General features: G+C 34.0%; 1 protein-coding gene across 1 annotated transcript in view; it reads left to right on the top strand.

Moving 5' to 3' along the window:
- The first annotated feature begins 607 nt into the window (after positions 1 to 607).
- The window catches only part of LOC136038892 (lysosomal Pro-X carboxypeptidase-like), a 34,672-nt gene continuing 25,871 nt past the window's right edge, over positions 608 to 9,408 (top strand). The window contains exons 1-3 of the mRNA XM_065722368.1: positions 608 to 787; positions 4,660 to 4,797; positions 6,609 to 6,892. Of these exons, the coding sequence (XP_065578440.1) occupies positions 683 to 787; positions 4,660 to 4,797; positions 6,609 to 6,892 (527 nt within the window). The 5' untranslated portion in view covers positions 608 to 682. The remainder of the gene's footprint in view (positions 788 to 4,659; positions 4,798 to 6,608; positions 6,893 to 9,408) is intronic.

Raw genomic sequence — 9,408 nt, 5'->3', positions numbered from 1 at the left:
CCAAATTGACAAGCTGGTATAATCAACATGCTATTTCCGCCAATGAATAAGTGCTATTTGAAGGGTTTTTGACAATCGACGGTCCTTAAAGAATTAAGACACAGAAGGCTACCCTATCTTTGGTTTTGAACCTTGATGTTTTCAAGTTCACTTAATCACGGCCTTAAATATTTATAATATTTTTCTGTTTAAGTAGCTGCAGTGAACCATTATAGTATGAACATTTTTGTGACTTTCTAACATCCGCTATATGTGAGCCGTTTTGCGCAGAAAAATCGCATCAATGGGATCCAAACTTTGGATCCCATTGATGCGATTCTACATATTATGAAGAGAATTTTAGTTTTTACCTTTGGATTCCAAAGGTAAAAATTAAAATTCTCTTCAAAATATGCAGTTAATGTTTTCAGAGGCGCTTCTGACAGAGCATACTCATTCATAAAATGTAGGCTTGGTCTAAATTTGTCATAATCTCTTTTGGTCTTTGGAAAAGTTCACTTGGAAATTACACCCATAAATTATTTAATTTTATTTTTCATTTGCTCAACTGTTGGGAAATCTACTTCAAAACCTGTTTAAGGCCTAATCTCAAGCAAGGTCAGTAGAAACTAGTAACATTTAAATTTTAGTTTAGCAGCCTGAATTGTGAAGAAAAGTTCGTCTGTTAAATTGTGAATGAATAATGGATTGCTCAATTGTTCTGTTTAGCACATTAGCTTGTATTTTTTCTACATGTTTTGAGTTAGTCAAGTCATATGAATACAAGGAAGAATATTTCCACCAAAAGGTGACTATTATAACCGAACTCTTAAAGTATATTGTTAAAGTAGATGGCAGTAATGTTTCATTGACTTGATATAATTGGCTGCTGACCAACCGTATATTACATGCATAATGTCGAATATCATAGTCTCGTTCGTTTTACTGTATTAGTTAACTAATAAGTAGATTTTGCTGTTTTCTTGCAATTCTTATTTAACTTTGAACATTCTTTTTTCACATACGGATTCGTAATTGACTAAAAGTTGACTACGAACGACTATTAAGAATTCTTCATTGTTGATTGATATGTAATTCTTTATTGATATGTACAACCGATTTCTTACTAGAAATTCGAACTCGACATCTGATGCTTGCCTCTATGGTAAAAGTCTTGGGTCTTGAAAAACATGATTATTCATTTAGGGCATCCACGATTGAATAATACAGCCGTTTATTAAAAGCACAAACTCAGAGGCTGTGTTTTTAATTCTCTTCACAAAGAGGATTAAAATTGTCAAAAATAATTTGATTTCGGCCTTTTTCATTTATTTGGTATTACATGCTTCGCCTTCCTGAAACTGATGGTCTGTTCCTAATTTTGTATGGCTCACGCTATAGCAACTTTGGAATTTCTGCCAAACTTTCCATCTATTTGCAAAAGCCTGGTAAACTTTCTTTGTTCACTTTCTGGCAAATTAAGCGCTAAAAGCAAAAAAACTAGACTTGTTAGTTGATTAAGTTTAGCTTAATTGAATGCAAATCAGTTACAAGGCTTTTCTGCCAGCCAATTGTTAGCTGCCATTTTTTTTTTTTAGGACAGCAGGAACAGAGCCTCGTTTGATATATTTTACTTGTTAACTAAAGTAGATTATGCTATTGTTGTAATTCTTAGCTATCTTTGAACGTCTTTTTCTTGACGAAAGGATTCTTAATTTAGTAAAGATTTGACAAAATTCTTCGTTCTGAGATATCTACACAAGATTTCTGGTAAGAAATTGGAACTCAACAGCTCATGGGTTCACTTAAAAGATAAAGACACAAAATTTTGGCTTTTTAACGCTGCTATATGGAACACTCCATGGTAAAAGGCTTGCTTTTTGCAAGATATGAGGATTTATTTAGGGTTTCTCAGGTTGAATATTGCAGATGTTTATTAAAATCAGTCACTCAGAGACTTTATTTTTAGTGCTCGAGTTTACTTTTCTTTTCGTAAAAGTAAAAAAGAGATGTGAAATTTTCACAAAATGGCTGATTTAGCTTAGATGATTTTAGCCTACTTCATTGTTTTGACAGTTTCAGGCCTCACCTTCCTCAGCCTGATGGTATGTTACTACTTTCTTGTAAGACTCATGTTATAGCAACTTCAAAATTTCTGCCAAACTGTTTGTTGTATTTGCAAAAGCCTGGTAAACTTTCCAAGTTGACTTTTTGGCGAATAAAACACTAAAAGCAAAATAAGGTAGACTTCATAGTAAACTAAGTTTTGCTAAATTGAATGCAAATCAGAATTGTTAACAACAAAAAAAATTGTTAGCTAACAATTCACAGAAATGAAATAATTGGATGGTGAATTAAAAACACAAGCTTCGCGGATTGTCTTTATGACCAAGAGGATCCCATGAGAGCAGTGTATCCACTGGTCAAGTCATAACAGTCGAACAATTTTTGTCTAGAGTTTGTTGAATGAAGTTTGGTTTCCAGTTTATCCAAAAGTTTTGTCGAGAAATACTCGCAGCCCTGAATCCTCTATAAATGTTATAAGCTTCAAATTTTCAAAAAGTTTCAAAAATTTTGCCAAACTGTTTGTTGTATTTGCAAAAGCCTGGTAAACTTTCCAAGTTGACTTTTTGCCGAATAAAATGCTAAAAGCAAAATAAAGTAGACTTCATAGTAAACTAAGTTATTGAATGCAAATCAGAGTTGTTAACAACAAAAAAATTGTTAGCTAACAATTTACAGAAATGAAATAATTTGGTGGGGAATTAAAAACACAATCTTCAGGGGTTGTTTTTATTGCCAAGAGGACCCCATGAGAGCAGTGTATCCATTGGTCAAGTCATAACAGTCGAACAATTTTTGTCTAGAATTTGTTGAATGAAGTTTGATCTCAGGTTTACCCAAAAGTTTTGTCAAGAAATACTTGCAGCCCTGAATCCTCTATAAATATTATGAGCTTCAAATTTTCAAAAAGTTTCAAAAATTTTGCCAAACTGTTTGTTGTATTTGCAAAGCCTGATAAACTTTCCAAGTTGACTTTTTGGCGAATAAAATGCTAAAAGCAAAATAAAGTAGACTTCATAGTAAACTAAGTTTTGCTAAATTGAATGCAAATCAGAATTGTAAACAACAAAATGAAATAATTGGATGGGGAATTAAAAACACAAGCTTCAGGAAGTTGTTTTTATGACCAAGAGGACTCCATGAGAGCAGTGTATCCATTGTTCACGTCATAACAGCCGAAAATGTTTTGTCTAGAATTTGTTGAATGAAGTTTGGTCTCCAGTTTATCCAAAAGTTTTGTCAAGAAATATTCACAACCCTGAATCCTCTATAAATGTTATAAGCATAGAAACTAGTCATCCTACTTTGTTTTTTTACCTGGTTCTTGGACATTAAGCTTTAGATCCTCCAACAACAATTCAATTCGTTAAAGATTTCTAATGATGTTCTCTTTAAATTTTAGTGGTGGAAATTCGTGTAGGTCTTAGCACTTTTTACTCATTTCCTAATTTCCTTTTTCATTATTCGGTGAACCATTTCGATTTCCCTAAAGACCTTTAGTGGGGGAAAATTTGGATCAAGCGGGGAAAAACTTGGATTAAGCAGCAGAAAATTTGGTGACAGAGAGGAACTAATTACCCCTTGTTCAGGTCTCAGTTTTCACAGTTTTTGCTCATATTATAATTTTGTTGCATCATTATGAAATACGTCACGCTAGTGATTTCCTCATCCCGCATAGAAGTGGAAACAGGGTCGGGTTCCCTACAAGATTTTTGGGGCCTAATGTGTGGAACTCTGTTCCAGGGAGCATCCAGGCAGCTGAGCACCTGGGGTTATTTAAAATTAAATTGAAAAAGTATTTGTTAGGTCAAGGTTCATAGTTCTTTTTTTAATTATTTATTTTTCTATTCTTTTTCTCTTTTTTATGTTTATTATTATGAGATTGGATATTATTATTGTTGAGTTGACGAGAGATTGGTTGTTATTGGTTATTGTTTTTTTTTTTTTCGTTTGTAGTGAATTATTAGTTAGAAAATGTGTGGAACTCTGTTCCAGGGAGCATCCCGTCAGCTGAGTACCGAGGGTTATTTAAAATTAAATTGAAAAAGTATTTGTTAGGTCAAGGTTCATCATTCTTTTTTTAATTATTTATTTTTCTTTTTTTTTCTCTTTTTTTTTGTTTATTATTATGAGATTGGATATTATTATTGATGAGTTGGTGAGAGATTGGTTGTTATTGGTTATTGTTGTTTTTTTTTCGTTTGTAGTTAATTATTAGTTAGAAAATGCGTGGAACTCTGTTCCAGGGAGCATCCAGGCAGCTGAGCACCTGGGGTTATTTAAAATTAAATTGAAAAAGTATTTGTTAGGCCAAGGTTCATAGTTCATTTATTTATTTATTTTTCTTTTTTTCTCTCTTTTCTATTTATTATTATGAGATTGGCTACTATTATTGATGAGTTGTTGATAGATTGGTTGTTATTGGTAATTGTTTTTTTTCCTTCTTTTATGTTTCGTTTGTAGTGAATTATTAGTTAGAAAATGAGTTTTATGTACCCACCCAGTCGCGAGTGCTTTTTTGTATCTTTCTTGAGGCAGGTACTTTCATATTAGTTAACTGTATTTGATTTATAAATAAAGTGAACTGAACTGAACTGAGCTGTTGTTCATTTTTAGGTGGATCATTTCTCTTTCACTAAAGACATAAGCTACAAGCAGAGATATCTTATAAACGCAAGTTATTGGCAGCCTAACGGACCCATTTTCTTTTATACAGGAAATGAAGGTGACATTGAGCTTTTTGCAGAAAACACGGTTAGTTTGACGTTTCTTCTAAGGAAACAACTTTTATATTTATTAATTTCTTGATCTTGGGAGAACCAAAAGTGCATCCATATATTTATATAAATATTATATAATATATATAAATATTATAATTATCTATATTAATATTGTAATATTTATATAAATATTATAATTAATTATATTAACATTATAATGTAACATAATATAATTATAATATTAAAATATTGTTAGTATTATAAATATTATATATTTATACAAATATAAATGTTACCTGTCTCCACTTGCTCAATATAAAGTAAAACAGGCGTCAGATCAAAGGTGACGGAACAGGTAAATGAAAGTTGCAGGTTTTAAGAAAAATCTTTGCATCGAATATTGGAAAGAAAAAGGATTGAAGGTATTGTTTAAGAACAACACAAAATACCCAAAATATGAATAGATACTGTATGCGAAGTCTGATTATATCTTGAAGATAATAAATTGCTGACAGGGAGGGGGAGTTACCTGCCAATATCAATACGAAGAATACCCACCTACCCCCCCCTCTATGGATTGAACCTTCTTGCGTGACACTGCAATATTCATTTTCAGTCTTAAGTGAGGTGTTTTTTTTTTCTTTCTGTCGGCTAAAGTACAAATAAAATGGCATTTGAACCGAAGAAATCACTTGTAGTGGAATTCCTAAAACTACAATGGACCACAGGTTCCGCTGCAAAGGACTGGGCTTAGTAGAGGTGTCACTTGTGAACGAAGGGGACATCGACATCTCTCTACATCCCCTCCAAAAAACAGTAGCAGCTTGTCTTGATAAAAATGATTGGCATTACCACGGACGAGGCCCCTCGCTTAGGCTCATATCGGTCCACCTCCTCTCTAAGCCACCCACCATGCGTCAGGAGTTTTAAATCAAAGCCCAAAGGTGTTTAACTAGCCTGTTTAAAGATACTTCCTTAGACTTCCCGAGCTGAAGAGCCACAGTTTTACAATAATTTTCTGGAGTTCCCGCTCGCTTCTGCATTACATATATATAACTGAATCAACCCTTAATCTGTTGTCTTTTTGAATCAGTCAAATCTATTCAAAGGTTATGTTAGAATTTGTATTTTTTTTGGGGGGGGGGGGGGAGGGGTAAAAGAAAAATCAAAAGGTGTTTTATACAGAAAATATATGAAATCATGGTAATAATTATAAAATTTTCGAGAATAAAGGCAGGGGGAATGATGGACAAAAGATCCTCTTCTATATGTGCCTGGGCTTTCCCTCTACACATTTTAGAGCTTATTCCAATAGCCTCTTGGGGATTTCTTTAGAATTTATAAGAGGGTAGGGGGAGGGACACATCCCAATTTAAATTCCCTCATCACAAGTTTCAGCTATTATTGCTTCTGCCGCTTTGCTGTGACTTTTGTAACAATAAAGATGAGATTGATAAAAATAACTTATTTCGATAATCTCTCGGAGGGCTATGTTCGAATTTATATTCAGTGAAGGGGGGATAGAACACAAAAAGTTTTCATACGGAGAGAATATGAAATCATGTAAATAAGCATAGAATTTCAGAATACAGGGAGAAGGGATGGTGAACTCAAGAGTCTCCTGTATAAGCGCCAGGGCTTCCCTCCCCACATTTTAGCTGGTGAAGCTTCTGGTGCTTTGCTGCGACTTTTTATGACGAAAAATATGGTATTCATAACAATAACTTATTAAAATAATAAATTTATTGTTTATAGCAATCACTGGTTAAAAATAACCACTTTTGGTCTAATTTATTATGTAATATGGTGTTTCTTCTAAGGAGAACAATATTGTCTTTTTTTCAGGGGTTTATGTGGGATATAGCACCTGAATTCAATGCCATGCTTCTTTTTGCTGAGCATAGATATTACGGGAAGTCACTTCCATTTGGAAACGACTCTTACAGTAATGCTTCCACTTTAGGATACTTAACAGCCGAACAGGCTATGGCTGATTTCGCAACCCTGCTTACGCATCTTAGAAGAACGACAAATGGTACAGAGAAAAGTCCTGTAATTGCATTTGGTGGGTCATATGGAGGAATGTTGGCTGCTTGGATGAGGGTGAAATACCCTCATATCATCCAAGGGTTTGTTTTATGCCTTTAGATAAATTATTTATTCATTTAGGATAGCAGTTGTTTCAAGCAATAGTATCTGGTATTCCCAAATTTCTGAGATAATCAAACAGTTCGTGGTAACGAACAGTAAGGAGTCACCCAGCTCAATAGTAAACGAAACTCTAAAAAACGGAATTTTAATACTAAAAGATACATCAAAAGAATCGGATTCTCATGCTGATTTTAAATATATAAGTTTGATCAAATTTAGTCTTTGTCATCAAAAGTTACGAGCCTGAGAAAATTTACCTTGTTTTAGAAAATAGGGAGAAACACCCCCTAAAAGTCCTATAATCTTAACGAAAATCATACCATGGCATTCAGCGTATCAGAGAACCCTATTGTAAAAGTTTCGGGCTCCTATCTATAAAATGTGGAACTTCGTATTTTTTTGCCAGAAGACCGATCACGGTGTTTATTTTTTATTTTTTTCAGATGTCATCTTATCGACCAAGTGGTCCTAGAATGTCGCAAGAGGGCTTATTCTAACGGAAATTAAAAGTTCTAGTGCCCTTTTTAAGTGACCAAAAAGGTCACTAGGCACCATCCCACGCTCATTTTTTTTCCAAAGCCAATGGATCAAAATTTTCAGATAGCCATTTTGTTTAGCATAGTCGAAAACCGTAATAACTATGTCTTTGGGGATGACTTACTCCCCCACAGTCCCTGGGGGAGGGGCTGCAAGTTACAAATTTTGACCAGTGTTTACATACAGTAATGGTTATTGGGAAGTGTACATACGTTTTCAGGGGGGATTTTTTGGTTTGGGGGGTTTGAGGGGAGGGGGCTATGTGGGAGGATCTTTCCTTGGAGGAATATGTCATGGGGGAAGAGAAATTCAATGAAGGGGGCGCAGGATTTTCTAGTATTATTATAAAAAAAATAAAAAATAAACATGAAAAAGTTTTTTCAACTGAGAGAAAAGGAGCAGCATTAAAACTTAAAACGTACAGAGATTATTATGCATATGAGAGGTTCTTCTTCTCCTAAATACCTCGCTCTTTATGCTAAAGTATTGTTAGTAATTTCAACTATTTAATCTACGGCCTTTTTGATTCAGGGGTTATTCTTAAAGAATTGGGAAAAAACTTAAGCTTTAATGTAAAGAGCGAGTTATTAACGAGGGGACAAACCCCCTCATATACATAATAAAAATATAAGAACATAGAAGTTCGTTACGTTAGTTAATTCTTGAGTTACGTATATTTTTTACGAATAAAAACGTTCGTTAAAAATTAAAAATTCTAGTTGCCTTTTTAAGTAACCGAAAAATTGGAGGGCAACTAGGCCTCCTCCCCCACCGCTCATTTCTCAAAATAGTCTGATCAAAACTAAGAGAAAGCCATTTAGCAAAAAAAAAATGCAAATTTCATTTTAATAATTTATGTGTGGAGAGCCAAAATCAAACATGCATTAATTCAAAAACGTTCAGAAATTAAATAAAAAAAACTAGTTTTTTAACTGAAAGTAAAGAGCGACATTAAAACTTAAAACGAACAGAAATTACTCCATGTATGAAAGGGACTGTTCCCTTCTCAACGCCCCGCTCTTTACGCTAAAGTGTTTTACTGTTTAATAAAGTAGAATTGAGAAAAAGAGTCAAACTTTAGCGTAAAGAGCCGGGTGATGACAAAAGAACAGCCCCTTTCATACACGGAGTAATTTCTGTTCGTTTAAGTTTTAATGTCGCTCCTTACTTTCAGTTAAAAAACAGTTTTTTTATTTAATTGCCGGAAAGGGTCTACTAAACCGTGCTCAAAGAGAGAATCGTAGGACGATGTATTTTCAATCCTCCTGATTTACATTGCCTTGCTGATGAGGTTTGCTAACAGTTTCAGGGAATTATCTCAGAAGTGTGAAAATGTCATATAATCAAACAGTTCGTGGTAACGAGTTTTTTTTTTATTGTGTTAATAATTGGAGTTGTGAGAAAGGATCAAACTTTAGTCAAAGAGCAGGGCGTTGAGGAGGGAACAGCCCCTTTCATATACGGAGTAATTTCTGTTCATTTTAGGTTTTAATGTCGCTCTTTACTTTCATTTGAAAAAAAACATGGCCAAATATTGAAGGGTTAAGAAACACAAGGGGAGGGAAAGGGATAAGGGTTAAATTGACTAATTCCCCACCCTCTTTTTCCATTATATGCAGTCATTGAAGTATCGAACCTGAAACTTTGTTTTTAATTGTTAATATAATTATCAGCGAATATGACTATTAGTCCAAAAGTTCTAAAGTGGATTTCAAGTTATTTATCAAGTACACTGTCTAAAGACCCTATGTCCCATTATGAACTAGAATCCAAATGGTATTTGGTTCTTTTTAGGTTCAATCGGTTTTATATGATAAAAAGGTGAGAAAAACAACTTTAAATACACTCCTCCGTACCAAAGGGCACGTTGAGAACCACAAAAATTTATTGAGCGCGGCACGTTGAGCACGGCACGAGACTGGCACGTTGAGAGCCACAAACAAATATACATTTTTTT

The sequence above is a fragment of the Artemia franciscana genome, chromosome 18, assembly GCF_032884065.1.
Source record: "Artemia franciscana chromosome 18, ASM3288406v1, whole genome shotgun sequence".
NCBI lineage: Eukaryota > Metazoa > Arthropoda > Branchiopoda > Anostraca > Artemiidae > Artemia > Artemia franciscana.
Note: the sequence above shows the minus strand (reverse complement) of the source record. Positions and strands in the feature narration are given on the sequence as shown.